General features: G+C 40.7%; 3 protein-coding genes across 4 annotated transcripts; all 3 read left to right on the forward strand.

Moving 5' to 3' along the window:
* Positions 1-1,187: 1,187 nt before the first annotated feature.
* Positions 1,188-3,713, forward strand: LOC113010036 (caspase-8-like). Its single transcript, XM_026148817.1, has 6 exons — positions 1,188-1,832; positions 1,958-2,301; positions 2,402-2,418; positions 2,544-2,646; positions 2,729-3,272; positions 3,361-3,713. The coding sequence occupies exons 2-6, from the start codon at positions 1,965-1,967 to the stop codon at positions 3,497-3,499; spliced, it is 1,140 nt and encodes a 379-aa protein (XP_026004602.1). The 5' UTR covers positions 1,188-1,832; positions 1,958-1,964; the 3' UTR covers positions 3,500-3,713.
* Positions 3,714-6,744: 3,031 nt separating this feature from the next.
* LOC113011136 (ciliogenesis-associated TTC17-interacting protein-like) lies at positions 6,745-10,279 on the forward strand. Of its 2 annotated transcripts, none has more exons than XM_026150530.1 (9): positions 6,745-7,174; positions 7,321-7,503; positions 7,593-7,648; positions 7,760-7,846; positions 8,065-8,232; positions 8,321-8,445; positions 9,521-9,597; positions 9,692-9,759; positions 9,860-10,279. In XM_026150530.1, exons 1-9 carry the CDS (start codon positions 7,057-7,059, stop codon positions 10,046-10,048), a joined length of 1,071 nt encoding a protein of 356 aa, XP_026006315.1. In that variant the 5' UTR covers positions 6,745-7,056; the 3' UTR covers positions 10,049-10,279. The 2 variants fall into 2 exon arrangements, with proteins under 2 accessions (XP_026006315.1, XP_026006314.1); XM_026150529.1 differs by having other exon boundaries at positions 6,756-7,174; positions 9,689-9,759.
* A 294-nt stretch (positions 10,280-10,573) lies between these two features.
* LOC113011134 (caspase-8-like) lies at positions 10,574-17,523 on the forward strand. Its single transcript, XM_026150528.1, has 12 exons — positions 10,574-10,813; positions 11,543-11,684; positions 11,819-11,994; positions 12,079-12,184; positions 14,698-14,827; positions 14,926-14,984; positions 15,071-15,113; positions 15,247-15,311; positions 15,406-15,517; positions 15,672-15,799; positions 16,223-16,608; positions 17,244-17,523. The coding sequence occupies exons 2-12, from the start codon at positions 11,574-11,576 to the stop codon at positions 17,377-17,379; spliced, it is 1,452 nt and encodes a 483-aa protein (XP_026006313.1). The 5' UTR covers positions 10,574-10,813; positions 11,543-11,573; the 3' UTR covers positions 17,380-17,523.
* The last annotated feature ends 664 nt before the right edge of the window (positions 17,524-18,187 follow it).

The following is an 18,187-nucleotide window of genomic DNA, read 5'->3' on the forward strand; positions in this document are numbered from 1 at the left end:
TGTGCTGAGCTCTGAAACCTGACTGAAACTCTTCAAATAAACCATTCCTCTGCAGATGATCTGTTAGCTGTTTGACAACTACTCTTTCAAGGATTTTTGATATGAAAGGAAGGTTGGAGATTGGCCTATAATTAGCTAAGACTGCTGGGTCTAGAGATGGCTTTTTGAGTAAAGGTTTAACTACAGCCAGCTTGAAGGCCTGTGGTACATAGCCGATTATTAGAGATAGGTTGATCATATTTAAGATCGAAGAATTAATTAATGGCAGGACTTCTTTGAGCAGTTTTGTAGGAATGGGGTCTAAAAGACACGTTGATGGTTTGGAGGAAGTAATTATTGAAGTTAACTCAGAAAGATCAATTTGAGAAAAAGAGTCTAACTTAATATCAATGGTACTAAGAGTAGCTGTAGATAATATTACATCTGTGGGATGATTATTGGTAATTTTTTCTCTAATGATAAAAATTTTATTTGTGAAGAAGTTCATGAAGTCATTACTAGTTAACGTTAAAGGGATGGTTGGCTCAAAAGAGCTCTGACTTTTTGTCAGCCTGGCTACAGTGCTGAAGAGAAACCTGGGGTTGTTCTTATTTTCTTCAATCAGTGATGAATAGTAAGATGTTCTGGCTTTGCGGAGGGCTTTCTTATAAAGCAGCAAACTATTTCTCCAGGCTAAATGATGATCCTCTAGATTTGTGACACGCCATTTCCTCTCCAGATTACGAGTCATCTGCTTTAGGGTACGTGTTTCAGAATTATACCACGGAGTCAGGTACTTCTGATTTGAGGCCTTAGTTTTCACAGGAGCTACAGTATCCAGAGTCGTACGTAGTCTACAGTAGTCTTTTTAATGTCTACAGTCTCAGATCAACACAGCCCTGCCCTTCCCATATTAGATTCTTGATGAATGTGTGTTGTTGTTATTCAGCCTGGTTCAATGTGCCCCTTTTTAACTTTGAGCACCCGCCCCTTTAAACCTCTCTGCACGGCCCTGAGGGGCGGCCATCTGCTGCAACCAGTTGGGGTGAGGGAAGGAAGACAGGATAAAAGACATGCTGTGGAAGAGAGCTGAAGATTAATAATTCAATGCAGAGAGGTCTATTAACACACAGTGAGTGAGAAATGTGACTGAGGAAGAAATACTCAATGCATCATGGGAATCCTATATGCCTTAGCAAAAAGGAAAGATTTTTTTTTCCTTACACAATTCCACTTGTTTTGTGACATAAAATAACTAACCTCCATCCTCAGATATCAGTGTGTGGGAATGGGGCAATGGGAGTGGAACACCTGAGCCTGAGGCAGCAGGTTGGCAGATATGTGGTTTGTTTTCCACATATACAAAGGGTCTGCCTTCACCAAATAAATTATCATGGTAACTACAATGCGCTCCATAAATTTATTTCTTAAAATGCAGCTTTTATGTCTTTTAATCATGATTTACAATGTACAGTTGCACATGGGCGTGCACACACACGCACACACGGATAAATTCAGTGTGAAATCCACTGTGAGATCTTTACAAAATATGTTATGTTTGTGTAATAATACTGTGCGTTTTTGCAGCAGGGTGGGGGATTTGTGGGGAATACTCTCTGCTGCGACAGGGATGCTGCAGCACAGCTTCTTCTCAGTGCTACACCAAAGGCTGTAAACCTGTTATTCCTGCTGTCGAGAAGTAGAGGGCGCTATTGTATAGCGTGTAGTCGTTATTGGAGGATCTGAGTCACTTCCGAGTCTGTTCTCAGAAGGCGGGATAGTTTCGAGCTCAATGTTATTTGAAAGAAGGAACGAGGTTTCGTTTTTAAGGACAGCAGGAGTTCCAACTGACCGTAAGAGAATTACGTTTTATGTAATATAATGTGCAGCTATTATTACGATAGTAAGCTGTAGTAAACCACTTCCTTCTCATAGACAGTAGTGTTTAGGATCACCTCTGACTCTTTCCTTTGCGCAGATTCAGCATGTCGGCCCAAAATGCAATAAGGAGCAATAAAACAGCCATTCATGAGTTTCTGTCTGGAGATTACGGGCTAATTCTCAACAAAGATTATGAGAATAAGCTGATCACTCAGTGGGACTACGAGAATCTTAAACGCATCAACAACGTAAACATGGAGACACACGTCATTGAGCTCGTGGATAAGATCATGAATAAAGGAGAAGATAAATGCAAAGACTTCCTGAACCTCCTGCAAACTGATGGCGCCATTAAAGACACTTTCCCTCTGCTGGCGAGTTTACAGCTGACTTACACCCCCCTTTTATCCGAGCCTGTCCAAGTGTCTTCATGTCAGCACGGTAACACACACGTAACACTGTATAGAAACGCTGTGTCTCCTGTTGTGTTTGGTTTTTTAACTTAGTTTTATTGTCCTTCCCTCAGATGTTCTGCCACAAGATGGGAATATGTCAAAGGTGAGATGCTGATGCAGAAACAGCCTCCTACACTTGTGACATCGCTTGAGACAGATATGTAGATGAAATTCTGTGGTTACGCAGCCTGTAGTAACACATGTAAAGTGTTGGTGTCCACTCTTTAGGATGTTTATCAAATCATTAGCCGGCCCGTCGGCCTCTGTGTGATCATAAACAATAACAACTTCAAGTATGGTTCACAGAGAAGAGGGACAGATAAAGATGCCCGTAAGTTTCAGGGGCAGATTTTTTATTCTTTCTTGTTAGTATCTGGTGCTTAAATATTTTTCTCTAATTACATTTTTTGCAGAAAGCTTGGCAGAGGTGTTCAGCTGGCTGGGCTTCAGAGTGCTGATGTGTAAAGACCTGAACAAGGATCAGATGGATCAGGCACTGACGTTTGTTGCTTCCCTGGCAGACATGTCTCAGCTGCAGAAGTTCAACTTTAAAGAGTGGGATGGCAGCAGCTTTGTTGATCCTCAGCAGGTCCTTGAGCACGGTGATGCTTTCATCTGCTCTATTCTGAGTCACGGAAAAAAGGGTGTAGTTTTGGGAACTGACAGGAACCCCCTCCCCATTAAAGAAATTACCCGAAAGTTCAGGGGGTGTCACCAGTCAGTCCTCACCGGTAAGCCCAAAGTGTTCCTGATCCAGGCCTGCCAAGGAAGTAACATACAGCATGGAGCGCAGCTGATGGAGACTGATGATGATACTTCACCGTCTACCATCCCTGAGGATGCTGATGTTCTGGTTGCCATGGCCACTGTTGAAGATCATGCTGCAATTAGAGATCCATTCGATGGAAGCTGGTTCGTTCAGTCTCTTTGTGAGCAGCTGAAGGAGCGCTGTCCCAGGTAATTGTTTTAAAATCACCAAACACATCTGCACACTGACCCTGACAGTAGTAGTAACATGTTTTTGTATCTCTATAAATGCTCTTAGGGGTGAGGACATTGTCTCCATCCTCCACTACGTGAACAATGATGTAGCACATAGAGAGACCTCCTCGTTGGCCAAGCAGATGCCTGAAGTGAGATTCACCCTGAGAAAGAAACTTGTGCTGCAACCTCAGCACAGCTGAAGTCATCATGGAAACACAGCACACCTTACTGTGTAACTAGGGATGCATGATTAGCTCAGTTTCTTATAATGTTTCTTAAAATGTTGCTTTCATATTTTCCCTCTTTCTGTCATCATTTTAAATCTTTTATTTTTCTAAATCTGAATCTCGCATTGAGGTGCTGCATTTTATACTGTAGCAGTTTTATATCAAAGAATAAATCTCAGACTGGGAACACACCTGGTGTTATTTGTGTTGGGAGGTTTTTACATGTGCTGCAGTAGAGCTTCACGGGTGCTTTTCCTAAACTGAGCCTTTACATTCTTAAACCTAGTAACATTACTTAATCAATCAAAAAGGTTACTTTTATTTCAAACAAATCTCACAACGGTCTCCTGATAGTAACAATTGTTATGTCTTTTAATTCTCTCAGAATACATCAGTTTGCTTCAGAACTGTTTGACTTGATTTCTCCCTCCACAAATCCTGAAAGTTACCATGGCTACCATATGTGGTTGAAAGAAAAATGTTCCAGCAAAACCTTTTTTCAAAAATGTTGTTTATTTTATTCTGTCCCTCATTTTGTTTTGTTTTTTTCATGTGGATCTCTGAACTGTTAGATGAAGGGAAATACTTGATTTAAAAAAAAAGGAAGGTGAAGTTCAGAGAAGAACATCCCAGTGTTTGAGTAGTCTATGCTGGAGCAAAGAGACCACAGCTGAAGCCTATTATGGTTAATAGATATTGCATAAGTGCTGTAGGAAACATCTGCACTGGCCTTCTATCGTCTGATCACACATTGAAGTCATCTTGTCAGTGCTGGAAAGTAACAGTCTTAAACAATCTGTCTATATGCATTGAAATTGCTATAAATAGTACTGAATATATCCAGAGTCAAGTCATGTCATAGATATTAACGTATGATATGCAGCTTATAAATGTTTGGGCTGCCTGCAGAGATGAGCATCTCCCTTTGGTTTGTGTGCTTTGACACTTTCAAGAACCTGGCTGTCTGATCACTGATGTAATCAGTGATCCTCCAGTCATGGTGGTTATAGACAGAGTTGCCCTGTTTTCATGTTTATTGTTAGTCTTTCAACCCAGTGTTAATAGGGTTGAAATTGAATCCATAAAGAAAGAACGGGTAGAGCCAAAAAACACCTTTGGTTACACGCTTGTCCATAAGTGACAGTGGCTTCCTTCTCAGGCTCCTCAGAAGCTGGTGTGCCCTCTGACTCTCACCTCCCTGCACTCCTCCGCCTCATCCTATATGCAAGTCTGACTGAGTGAAATCCAGAATTTAAAAGAACTCTACATCACTCAGCCCTCTGCTTCCTGAAGTGTGGACACAGATTGAAAATGTGTGACATAACAATTGTTACTACAGAGGCACCATCGAGAGCATCCTGTCGAGCTGCATCACTGTGTGGTTTGGAGCCTGCAATGCGTCCTGTCATAGAACCCTCCAACGCATAGTGAGAGCTGCAGAGAGGATCATTGGTGTCTCTCTCCCCTCCCTCCAGGACATTTACAGCACCCGTCTCACTAAAAAAGCCCTTTGCATAGCGGCTGATCCCACACACCCAATGCAAAGCTTCTTCAAGCTGCTGCCGTCGGGGAGGAGACTGCGGAGTCTCCAGGCCAGGACCAGCAGGCTGAAGGACAGCTTCATCCATCAGGCTGTCAGGAAGCTTAACTCCCTCCCGATTCTGCCCCCTCTCCCCTCTCTCCTCCACGGTCTCACTGAACTCTGTCACACACACACAAACACACACACTCTCTGACTCACTCACTGGCCTGCACCAGTTACCAGTCACTTTGTGGAGCATTGGACTGCCATTACCTCATAAGACTTTGTTGTTACACTTTCTCTTACCGTACACTACTAAATCTCCATTTGCACTATTTGCCTATTTGCACTACTCTGCCTGGTTTACACTCAATGTCACTTACCCATTATATTGTATATTGTATAGCTTTCTTGTTATATGTAAAATTGTATTTATTTAAATTTTTACTTTTTAATTATTTTACTTGCATTTTTTAAATCACTTTTATATTTAAATATATTTAAATGTTCATTTGCTATTTATCTAGGGATTGAAGAGTAACGCAATTTCTATTCTCCGTATGTCTTGTACATGTGGAAGAATCGACAAATAAAGTTGACTTTGACTTTGACTTGACTTTGATGTGGGAGTCTTGCTGTCCACTACAAAGGACACTGAATCAAACATTTTGTTACGTTCCCCTGAGGGGTCTAGGCGGGGAGGGGGAAGTAACAAAAGTGACCGGGTCAGAAAAAGGAGTCAAGGAGGCAAAAGGGTAAATTAAAGAGTATTAAAGTCTCAATTCATACCAAGTAAAAGAGACGGACAAGCCGCTATCACCATTTAAGAAAACAAACAAAACTTAGGTGTTGGTCAATAAAGTAAAACGTAAGCCAAAAAGAAAGAGAGCAGCTCACTAGCTGAAAACCACCAAAAACACAACACCCACTCAGCTCACTAGCTGTAACCACACTACTGGCACTCTGGCCCAGAGCTCACCTTTCCCTGGGTTTAAATACTTTTAATTACTGATGTGAGTCAGCTGTGTAACAGGGAAAGGTGGCACCTCAGGCAAAAGAGGTGGTGGGACACGCCCACACAGGCACCTTCAGGAGGAGGCCCTGCTAGGGCCGTAACAATTGGTTAAGTGGGATAGGTTTACTGTACATTTCTGAAGTCCTACTAAATTCAAAATAAGAATCCCCAAGAATATTGAATGAAAAAAAATCGACTTTTAGCAACAGAAACATAATATCTACAAATGTATCTATTTAGATTGTAAGCCCAACAAGGGACAATTGTTGAAAATTAGCAGTAGCTATAAACCTGTGTGCGGCACATCAGTTTCATGTCTTGCACTTGAAATATGTTAAACTGCACTGTCCCTTTTAAATAAAAAAAAATAAAATGATCAAATTTAAAAAAAAACCCACTTAAGCTCCCTTGTTGCTATAACATGTGAAATGGCCATCATTTTGAAAAGCAAGCATGTTGCCTGCTAGACTGACCCCCACAAATGTGGCCCAGGATGTCCTCCTGACAATACAGTAGGACTGTTTTTAAGATTGTTCTGTCTAGCAGCTTTTGCAATCAGAATTATGATCTGAATTCACTATTATATATTGTATTGCATAATTGTTTGCTTGATGTAAAGATCTCAGACTTAAGTAAATTAATTCACAAAAATTATTTGCTGGTTTTTAGGAGGAATAGTAATCAGTGTTCTTTGTTTTGTTTTTTTATTAGCTTATGTACAGCGCCTCTATTTTTGTATAATTCCTTCCTCTAGATTTGGTGGTGAATAGTCAGCCTACAATTCACACATACAATGGTCTTTACGGTACTCCAGCGTCGTTGCCATGCCAACAGAGATTTGGTCGCCAGCTTCCCTTCCGTAGCAGAAAAATGCTAAGCAGGAAAAGTGTGGGATAAGACTGCTTTGCATAAAATTACCCAGACAGACTGTCTGTCGAGGCAGGCGAGTGTCCTGTGAAGTTGCTCCCACACACTTTTCAGGCTGTTTTAAAGATGGAAGCCACGCTGGGTGAACAGACTGCTGTAGGTTTTTCAGCGGGGACTGAAGGACCTGAACAGCGACAGGAGCTGGAAGCCTCTGACGAAGCTGTCACGTTCATGTCCGGCATCGGTGAGTTCGCATCCAATTTAGGCTAATATGGTCGGTAGGAAACAGCTGAGTCCAAAACTACCTGAAAAGCAAAAAACCGTGAAATCATTACAGATATTTGAATCTGTCCACTTTGGCTTTACCTTCTGTGTCCCTTCGCTTCTCAGAGCCTGCCGAGCTGCAGAAGTGTGTGTTTGCAGACTCGCTGGTGACTGTATCAGAGGGGGGGAGAGAGCTGGGGGAGTTCAGTGTGACGGTGGAGTTTGCCCGGAGAGAGCAGCCATGCATGATGCTTCATGCTCAGAGCCACGGAGCCATTGATGACTGCCCCTGTGGGACAGCAGTGACAGGTGACAGCAGGCAGAGGATGCTAGGACAAACTGATCTTTGCTGTTTCCTGTTGTTAGTATTTCTCTTCATACCCTTTACTCTGTTTAAGCCTACCTAACGACTGACCTGGAGGTGCTGGAGGAAGATCACCATGAATATGTCAAGGTGAGTCGCTGAATCCTTTCCGGGCTGTTTCTTTTTACATTGACTCAGCTCAGCAGATGCATTAAGTGGAAATATTGCACCTTTGATGTGCTTCTATACTTCTCTCCTCAGCTTGAGGGCCATAGTGTGGACAAGAGGTGTCACATGGTGCAGCGTGATGGGCTGATGGTGATCCATAAGGTTACGACTGTGGGAGAGGTCAGATAACCACTGCTTTATAGGTCAACTCACTAATATATTAATGAAACAGTACCACAGTCATTCAGAGCAACTTCCACGCTCTCTTTGCAAGAGTTAGTCCAGTATTTACAAAATCTTTACTTACTGTTGCGCATTTACTGCATGTTGTCATTTGTGTGCGCGCGCGCGCGTGTGTGTGTGTGTGTGTGTGTGTGTGTGTGTGTGTGTGTGTACAGGAGGTGACAGAAGAGAGCATGTCCTACCCCATGTCTGTCCTGAGAGGGCTGGTAACTGAGGGCTCTAGCTTGCTGTTGATGCGCCTGATCGCTCTGAGGAGGAAGATGCCAGAAAACATGACGTTTGTCTCCTTAGACCCAGGATTACACATAATTAACACCTCTTTTGTAAGTCTTTATGCCTGTGTAAGACATCCTGGTCCATCAGTAACTTGTTTGAGTACTGAGCTCTGATTGTGGTCTCTTTTGTGCTCAGAGAGAGCTGGATCAGAGGCAGCTAGAGGTCGGGGGTGAGCTCCTGGATGTATTTGGGGTAGAGAGGATTATTCAGTCCATGGAGGGCAGCCCCAGTACCTGGCAGTGCTACTTCCTGGATGATGGGTAAGCTTAATATATGTACCTCTCCATCATCCCACACATGTTGGACTGTGTTACTGCCTCCCTCTGTGCACCAGACAGACTGCAGCTGCCCACTGTTGAGTTTCATGTTTATATTACCTACTGCTGATAGGAGGTCACTAATGTAGACTAAACAACAAATCATTTTAATCACACAATAGCACTACTTATTGAATGCTTCCCTTAATCACAAGGGATCCATTAGTTAGGAGGTTAAAAGGAGAGGACTGTTATCAGCATGGGCAACCAGTATGAATGAACCATCAGTGATTCCCCAGTGGTTGGGTTTATTTAACTTGTAGAAAAAGGTAGTTTAAATTACACAAAAGATTGCCACACATGGACTAGCAATCTCTTAAAAAGACCAAACAAGGTTAGATTTCAAGTCACTGACTTAAAGCTAAATAAGTAAATTAAGCTAACTCACCTTAGCTGCTCCCAGTCCAGAAGCAAACAGAGTGAGGTGGAAGGGAGTGCAGTCATTATATACTCTGTGCCAGGTAAGTTCAGGTATGGAACAAAGGAGCCCACCAGTGATAAGAAAACTCCGACAGTAAGTGAGGTTAAAGAGGTGTGGATGAAACAGGGAAAGGGGTAAATAAAAGAAGAATTTCTACTATTTCCCACATGTTTGATTTGGCATCCTTCCTGGTACAACCCTGCTTGTGATTTATGTCACCTCCTGGTCTTAAACTAGAGATCTTTCACATGTTAGCCAAAACTATTAACCACTGCTAATGGAGCCATTGATGCTTCTTCTTTGTGGGTCCAAACTATAACATTAGCTATAGTAGAATAGTTAATTGCTTTGTGTCCTTGACATCTTAGGAACTATTCAGTTTCTAAAAATGATCATTTTGAAGGGAAAGGTTCCCATAAACTGTAGCTATACCTACGGAAAAGGACACATCTGATTTTTGTATGCGAAAGAATATTGGTGATACATGAGGACTTTCTGGTTTAACTCAAGCGGTTTCTGAATAACAAGTAAGTGCTATTATTGCTGTTATGTGTTACACTAGTGCTTTCAATTTGACTCGTTATATTCTCTGATCAGGCATCTGGTGACCAGAGTTCAGGTGGGGTCACCAGTCACCATGAGACTTCTAGAGTTGCCATCAAAGGCAGAAAAAGGTTACACACATCGCCCACACACATATTCACACATAAGAGGTATGATTCCAATGAAAGATTCAGTGATATTTGTGTATTTGTAATTTTACAGTAGATTTCAAGAAGATCCCCCTTGTGTGGGAGGAAGACATGCAGATGCGTTCTAAGTTTCTGGACAGAAAGGTAGCCGGTCATGTGCAACAGGAGATTAATACTAGACTTCCATTACTCTACTGACCATCTGAGCAGAAAATGAATGTGTGTTTATGTCTTGTTTTGGCAGGAAGAGCTTAAGGCCGACCACTCCTCATACTTGAGACAGCATCCAGAGATTCGAGCACTAATATCTGACTTCCTGCAGTTGCTGTTGTTGAGGAAACCAGACGACGTCTTTCTGTTTGCCAGAGAGTACTTCACCCCTTTTGCCTCCAATCATCCTGCAGACGCAGACCAGGAAGCCCAGTCCCTCTAGTCACATTATCACATGCTCACAAACTGTCTCTTTATAAGATTCATATATGTTTGTTCATGAGAATAATCTTCACTGACATTTAGAAAGTTATTTTGTTTTTTATTCCGAGTGACTGACTATTAGTTGTATCTGTGGACATTTGGTGGAGAGGAACACAAACGATCAAAACTCAAACGTTGTGATCTTTCCAGTAAAAGACAGATAAATAAAGTTTGGGGTTTTTTTTTTTCAGTTTCAGTAGTTTGGGTTTCTTGTACACGTTTGGGCAAAGCCCTCTGCCGATAAATATGTGTTTAAGAAAAAAAAAGAAGCATGGGAGTTTTCAAAATAAAGGTTTACAATGCTAAACAAACGGATTTTATTATGAAAGACGTGCCAGTATGTGCTGTAGTTGAGCTTAGTAAACTCATGTAGCCAAGTGTGAAGCGAAAAATATATTGGTCAGCTCACTAACGCTACAGTTTGTGTGTGAATGTGGCCTATGTGGCCTTTATTTTTTAAAATTTTCTACCCAGCACCCGACACTCAACTTCAACTTCCTATACCGTGACGTCACATCCAGTTACGTGAGGCGCTTGCTCCGAAAACGAAAGAATTTGCAGCTCTAACAGAAAGCGGAAATAAAAGCCACTGAAACATATTTCAGTATTTTTTTCGCTCCCAAAAAGTTTTTTTTTTTCATTTGTTTAAGTTATTTTCCTCGCATTTAACAAGACGCGCCCTTTTCGCTAAGGAGCTGTAAACTAACAGCGAGAGACAGCGGCGGTAAGTTTCAGCGTCATAATTTAGTTCACCTGACGTAAACTGTTAGCGTAAACTCTGGGCCACGTTATGTAACATTGACTTAAAACTTTTTAATGTTCGTTTTTGTCAAGAGAAACAAAACTGGCGGCGGGGGGCGGGGTGGGTAGTGTTAGTGACGTCACTCTGTCGTATCACGCAGATGTCTTTTCATGGGACTACACGGGATTACTAGGAACGCATTGAGAGGCCAAAATAACATGAAATAAAGTAAACCGTGAAGGACTGAAAGACACCGCGTCACGTATAAGCTGCCATGCAAATACACAATTTAAAACCAGGCTTTCATAGGAAATTGTAAATAACATTTAAATGTTGCAGGTGTTTGTTTGTTTGTTTGGATAGTCAGAGATGATGTGGCCTAACATCCAAAGCTCTGTGCCATTTAATAATGATCAAGATAACAGTTCGCTGTTGAAAGGTCAGCGATGGAAGACAAAGTTCTCTATGTAGTCATCTTACTGTGTTTCCCTGTAAAAACATACAGTATAGCGGTGCTTCTACGTAGGGCAGTAATGGCATCTTATCGTGTATGGTGTGGTGTTATTATTATTGTTGTCGTTATTTTAACATTCTAGCCATGATCTTTAGTCATTAATGTAAAACTGCTTGTTTGCAATGCATGAAGTTTTTGAATACTTCAGTTTTTGCTCCATCAAAACATGCACACTTGTTTTCTGTTAACAATAAAAGCTGCAGATCGCTGTGAGCTGAGGACCAGGCCATGATGGACAGGCTGACTTTGTCCCACATAGATGAGGGCCTGGACTCTTCTGAAGTGGCAGAACTTTGCTTCTTATGCCGTGATGTAGTCACCAGAAGACGCCTGGAGAACGTGAGCACAGCAAATTTTGTAATGTTTTTACACTTGTTTTGTTAGCATGTTTGTGGGAAATTGTTTTAAATAACACGTTGACAGTATGACGCCCTAGGATATGCATGTTCAAGAGTGGGTTTTTTTCCCTACAGATTAAGGATGCAAAAGACCTGTTCTTGAGATTAGAGGAAAAAGGTCTGCTGCAAAACGATGTCTTCCTCAGGCAGCTGCTCTACACCATCCATCGAGCAGATCTCCTCAGGGTCCTGGAGACAGACAGCAGACCGCCAGAGGAAACAGATGCTAGTCCTGTCCTGTCAGACTACAGGTAAAAGCTTTCGGTTTTTATCTTAATAGTACAGCATGCAGCATAGGAATAGTAATATATCAAAAGTTTTTCTCTGACCATTAGGAAGACCCTGTATTCTATATACAATGGCTTCACTACAGAGAACTTTGAAAAGCTGAAGTTTCTACTGACTGACCAGCTGGGCAGGAGACAAATGGAATTGTCCAAGGTGAGAACACACCAATCCACCTTTTCATTTCTGCTTTTGAGTGAGAAGCTTTTTACTGAACATCAAAGGCTAGCTGTACAGTTGACATTTAGATTGTTTTCACTGTGATCAGCATGTAACGACTTTTCCTTTCATTTTATAAGCACAGTAAAGAACACGCTTCCACTACTAAGAGTAGTTAACTGGTAATTTTACTTTGAAATGTTCTGTCAAATAGACTGAGTACTGTTTACAGTGGCTTTTCACACACTGAAGTTCAAGTGGAAACTACCAGCCTCTGAATACAGTTTATTATTTTGTGCTTTGTACATGATCAGTGCAAAGTTGAGATCAGTGATATCATAAAAGCATGCAGTTTACTGAAAGTCTGTTGGTTGGCTTAAACTAATCGATTCTCAAGAGTTTTCTTCTAAAGAGGGGAAAAAAGTAAAAGCAGGAAAACTGGATTTGTTTATTTTTGCATGCAGCTAAAGTGCAACCAATGCGGATTTCTTTCCAGACACATGAAACATAAACAGATTTCCATACTATTTATTAAATGTAGTTATTTACAGTCCTTGCTAAAATCAGATTAATTTTTTTATTGTCATAAGAGGTCATGGATTACTTGTTTACACTCTGCCCAACTTTTGCTTGGATCAGCTGGTTGTTGTGTTTGCAGCTTTCACAACATGTGTGTAACTAACATATAACATATAACATCAGCCATCGTTATATGGTGAAGGGTGTTTCTCCTGTTTATTTTTTTATATAAATGCATAAATGCTGAGATGAATATATCAGCAAACACATGATATCCCTCTAACTATTCTGATGTTGTACAGGGGTGTCAAACGCAAAGCCTGAGGTCCAGAATCAGTCTGAGAAAAGACTCCAATCCTGCCCATTAGGCAGCTTTAGAAAATGTGAAGCAAGGCCTAAATTCTTTTTAACTATAATTCAATATATTTTTCGGCTTTTCCTACCCATACACATCTCTCTGGTGACCATCCCTGGTACACCACATTAATTACATTATTTTAAAAAACAGAAAAGTTCCTGTTTTTTCAATGTTAAAGATGGAAGGTTTTTGGATGTTGTTTTCTTGTGCGTCCACACAAAAAAGCACATTTCTTGTTTCCTATTTACAGGCCAGTCAGGGCAACGAGGCAACGAACTATTAGAATTTTCTCTGAAAATTGACACATTTATTTTTTAGAATTTAAACCCAAACAGTCATGGTGAAAGTTTACCACAGCAGCATTTCTGTGTCGTGTAGAAAAACTGAGATATGCTGTTGAAATTAGTTAAATGTCTTTTCACTGACAGAAAGGTGTGTTTCTCTGGTCAGGCCCACTTGAAATCAAAATGAGTTTGACATCCTTACTATGTGAAACTAACAAGGAACAATTAATTTTGTAATTGAAGATATATTTTTTTGGTGGTGTCAATTTCCATCTATTTACACCTCTTTTGTTTAACTGTTATTCATCGTTATTTGGAATTTGTTATTTAATTTTCCTGTTATTATATAATTATCCTTCTTCTTTATTTTGCTATAGGTTAGTGATAATTTATTCATATTTAAAAACTTACAATTCCCTTTAAATTGTATTGAAACGCTGCTTCACTTTTTTATCCCAGAACAACATAAATTTATATACATACCGTTTGAACAGTTTAGGTTTGAGCACTGAACTTTAAGGAGTCCCACAAGTAACTTTCTGAATTCAGCATAGATTATTTGTAAATAATAATGTCTATTACTTTGGTTGAATTTCTGTAATATGGAATCTCACTGTTTTGTATTTTTCTTAAATTCAATTAAAATCTCCACTAAGTATTATGGCCTGCCTGCATTTGTAGAGCGCATCTAAAACACTGGCACTAGAGGGCTGGAGATGGTTACCCCTGCTCCAAGCCCTAATCAGAATACTAGTACTACCAAATTCCTGTTTGTACGTGATGGATGTATGCCGTTGTCTCCAAGTTTTTTAAATAGAGCCAAATGCACAAACAGAGTCTTTATGGGATCTCCCTGCTGCCACCATTATGCTGCCAACCAACCACCGTTGTCATGGTGCTGGGCCATGAGGCCCAGTGTTTGAGTTCTAATGCATATTTCTGTATCCCCATGTTGTAGTGTAACACATGGTAAATGGCCTGTATTTATATAGCGCTTTTCTAGTCCCTAAGGACCCCAAAGCGCTTCACACTACATTCAGTCATTCACCCATTCACACACACATTCACACACTGGCGATGGCAAGCTACATTGTAGCCACAGCTGCCCTGGGGCGCACTGACAGAGGCGAGGCTGCCGGACACAGGCGCCACCGGGCCCTCTGACCACCACCAGTAGGCAAACATGGGGTTAGTATCTTGCCCAAGGATATTTGGCATGCAGCCATTATTTTCTGTGCTTTGCATTTGATGCAAATGGAAACCGTGTTGTGGATTTGATGGCACCAGAGATGATGACTGTCCCACAAACAGCCTCTGTGAACTAAAAACTTTCTGTCTTTTCATTCCAGACACCGCTGGACGTGTTTGCAGAAATGGAAAAATCTGCTTTACTATCAGAGACAGATGTTAGCTTGCTACATAAAGCACTGCAAGAGTGTGATCAACAACTGGCAATTACTTTAGAGGAGTACACACAAGGTATAGGATCCACTTCCATATACCCGCACATGTACATATACATACATGTGGAAATTGAATGTGTTGGTAACACCATCAAATGATTGTGATCGTTACAGGAGGCCGTCAGCAAAGGCAGCAGTTCACGTTACCCCCTGATGTCAGCATGGATATTGAGGTCTATGTGTGTCTGTAAATGTGTGTTTCTGAGCAGTTAATGTTGCAGTTTGTCAGTTTGCTGACTGCTTTGTTTTATTCCCACAGAGGACCCATGAGCCACTGTCTATAACTGAAACTCAGCCCAACTGTAGGTGTCTCTATTAAAATGTATTTGTGATTATTATTTGTTAAACCTTCTGTTGTCACACTTATGTTTTTTGTTATTTTTATCATACTCATGATTGATATACAAGTTTACATTGTTGTAATGTTTTGTTTAGATCGAAGAGAGAGTATTAACACTGATGCACAACTAGAAACAAATCCCACCTCTCTTCCTGATCAGGTAATCCATTCACAGGCTCTCATGCTTTCATTCATTCTTTTGTCACATCAGTAACATTTATGATCGGCCTGTTTGCTGTGTTTGTGTCCTGTAGTCAGACTACTACACACTGACTCATAACCCACGTGGTCTGTGCGTGGTCTTCAACAATGAGATCTTTACAGCAACACATCTGAGTAATCGAAAAGGAACTCAGAAGGATGCAGGTACAGTTCTTGCCTTTAAACAATGACCTGATTTATCTATGACTGTTTTATCTGGAAGCTCCTGAGCCCTGTAACAATTAATGCATATATACGTATGCCATGACCATGTAATGTACTTATAATCCTTCTTTTGCTTCTTTTCTGTCTGACACAGATACTCTGACAGAAGTGTTCACTCGCTTAGGTTTTCAAGTGGAGATACACGACAACTGTACTGCAGAGCAGATGAAGAAGAAAATAAATGATCTTGGCAGGATTAATTTTACAAATCATGATGCCTTGGTGTGTAGTCACACACCTTTTAGAGTTGTAGTACTTCATGCATTTTATACATTTACACTTATTTTGAATTTTTTTTCTTTTTTAAATAAGAGATATCTGAGAAGATTGGCAACACAGCCATACAGAATACAAGCAGCAGGCTCTGAGGCTAAATGTAACCTGCAAATACTTTACCATAAAACCCTAACTTATTAATATTACATTTACATTTTTTTCTTTAGTAAATGAGCCAGCTACTGTTTCATATTTACTGTGCAGATATGTGGTATCTGTCTTCTCAAAAAGGTCTTAGCTGGGATCAGCACATTTCTGAAAATGTCACCATGTAGTGCATGTCTCTGTGATTGTAACAGCAGCTACATCGACAATGTCAGTAGTAGTGTTAGTATAAATAATAAAACATATATCTACCTCTGATTTAAGGTGGTGTGCGTTCTTTCACATGGAGAAAAGGGGTGTGTCTTTGGCACTGATGGGGGAAAGGTGTTCCTGAAAGAGCTGACGGACCCCTTTACAAGTGGAAGAGCCTCAACCTTGGCAGGGAAGCCCAAACTCTTCTTCATTCAAGCCTGTCAAGGTGAAGAATACCAGAAAGGATACTATCCCAGCAGCAGAGAGGACGAGAAGCAAAACAAAGGAGCACTGCAATCAGACGCTTCAATCCCTGATGAGGCAGTGCTAGTGCCTGAACTAGCAGACTTTCTGATCGGCATGGCCACTGTGGAGGAATTCAAATCATTTCGAAACACAGTTACGGGATCTATCTACATCCAGGAGCTGTGCAAGCAGCTGACAATAGCAGCAAGAAGGTGAGTTGAACTGATTAGTTTCTTTATGGCAGACCATACTATAATAATAATAATGGATTGGATTTATATAGCGCTTTTTCAAGGCACCCAAAGCGCTTTACAATTCCACTATTCATTCACTCTCACATTCATACACTGGTGGAGGCAAGCTACAGTTGTAGCCACAGCTGCCCTGGGGCAGACTGACAGAAGCGAGGCTGCCATATTGCGCCATCGGCCCCTCTGGCCCATATGTACTACTGACATATGGGAAGGTCATAGTGCAGTAGTTTCCTACAAAGTAGATTTTTTTAAATGTAATTTCTGTTATATACAGTTCGGTCCATAGAATTATGGACAAAGACACAAATGTTGTAGTTTTTCCTCTGTAGAGCGCCTCAATACATTTTCACACAATCAGACCTTGTGCTTTTATTCAAGGGGTTTTACAAAAAGCACAGTCTTAACTGTTTTGAAGTTGCACCCATTTTCTGAGGCTCAAAAGTCATCAGGGAAGACAAATCAAATGCATCAAATCTTTGTACATTTCTGTCTTCCTGCTTTTGGTGGTTTCAGACATGGTGTTGGCATGAGCTGCGTGTTTTGTTAAAATTATCCAAGATGAATCCTTTTTGTTTCACGTGTGTTCCTTCCAGACAGGAGATGGACGATATCCTCACTGTCCTGACACGTGTGAACAGGGAGGTCAGCAAAGGAGAGTATTTATCCCACAAACAAATGCCACAGCCCAACTACACTCTCACCAAGAAGCTCGTCCTCAAATTTGTATGACCCGACTGTGACCAAATACAACACTGCATGTCTACACAATTCCCGGATTCACATTACAGTTTACACTGTGTGTGTGTTTGGTTTGATAAATGTGATTTTTGTAATTATGAACTGAATAAAAATTATCCACAGTGGCAAATGAAATGGTACATTTTTGTCATTTCTCAAATATAAATAGGATTTTTTTTTATTTGGTGTTTTCCAAACTCTAGAAAATTGATTTTCACCTAAGAATCATGAAATCAAATCTTACACTCTTACACCACTTCTTAACATTTGAGCAACAGGTTGCATAAAGCACTTTGAGCGCTCAAAGAAGAAAAAAGCATTATATAAGAATCACACAATAAAAGTTTTACATTTGGATCCGTCACTGCATAAGAGCTGGACTGATTTCATTGCAGGTCTTGTGTAATCTGGAATGCCTCAACCCATTCTTCCCGTTTCCCTTTAAGAATGGCTTGTTGACAGCCACCCTTCCACGAAGACCTTGTCTGATGAGACTTAAGTGGACAGTAGCTGGATAAACTGAAGGGCCAGATCTCTGAGGTGCTAGATTTTGTTCATATTTATTAGGTACATGAATTTCATATACTGTTCACCTGCTGTAGATAGTTTTTAAAGGCCCGCTACATCGTCTTCTGTCCACTACTTTTATAGGGACTGACATTATGTATCCGATAAATTTGAAGAAATGTGTTTTTGGAAAGTGCCTAAAGATAAAGGAAAAACATCCTCAGATCAGATAAAAGAATTGGACTAAAAATGATTGAAGAAGCAGCCAATGATTATTGTTTAAGACCGCTTT

This window comes from Astatotilapia calliptera, chromosome 18 (genome assembly GCF_900246225.1).
Source record: "Astatotilapia calliptera chromosome 18, fAstCal1.2, whole genome shotgun sequence".
Taxonomy (NCBI): Eukaryota; Metazoa; Chordata; class Actinopteri; order Cichliformes; family Cichlidae; genus Astatotilapia; species Astatotilapia calliptera.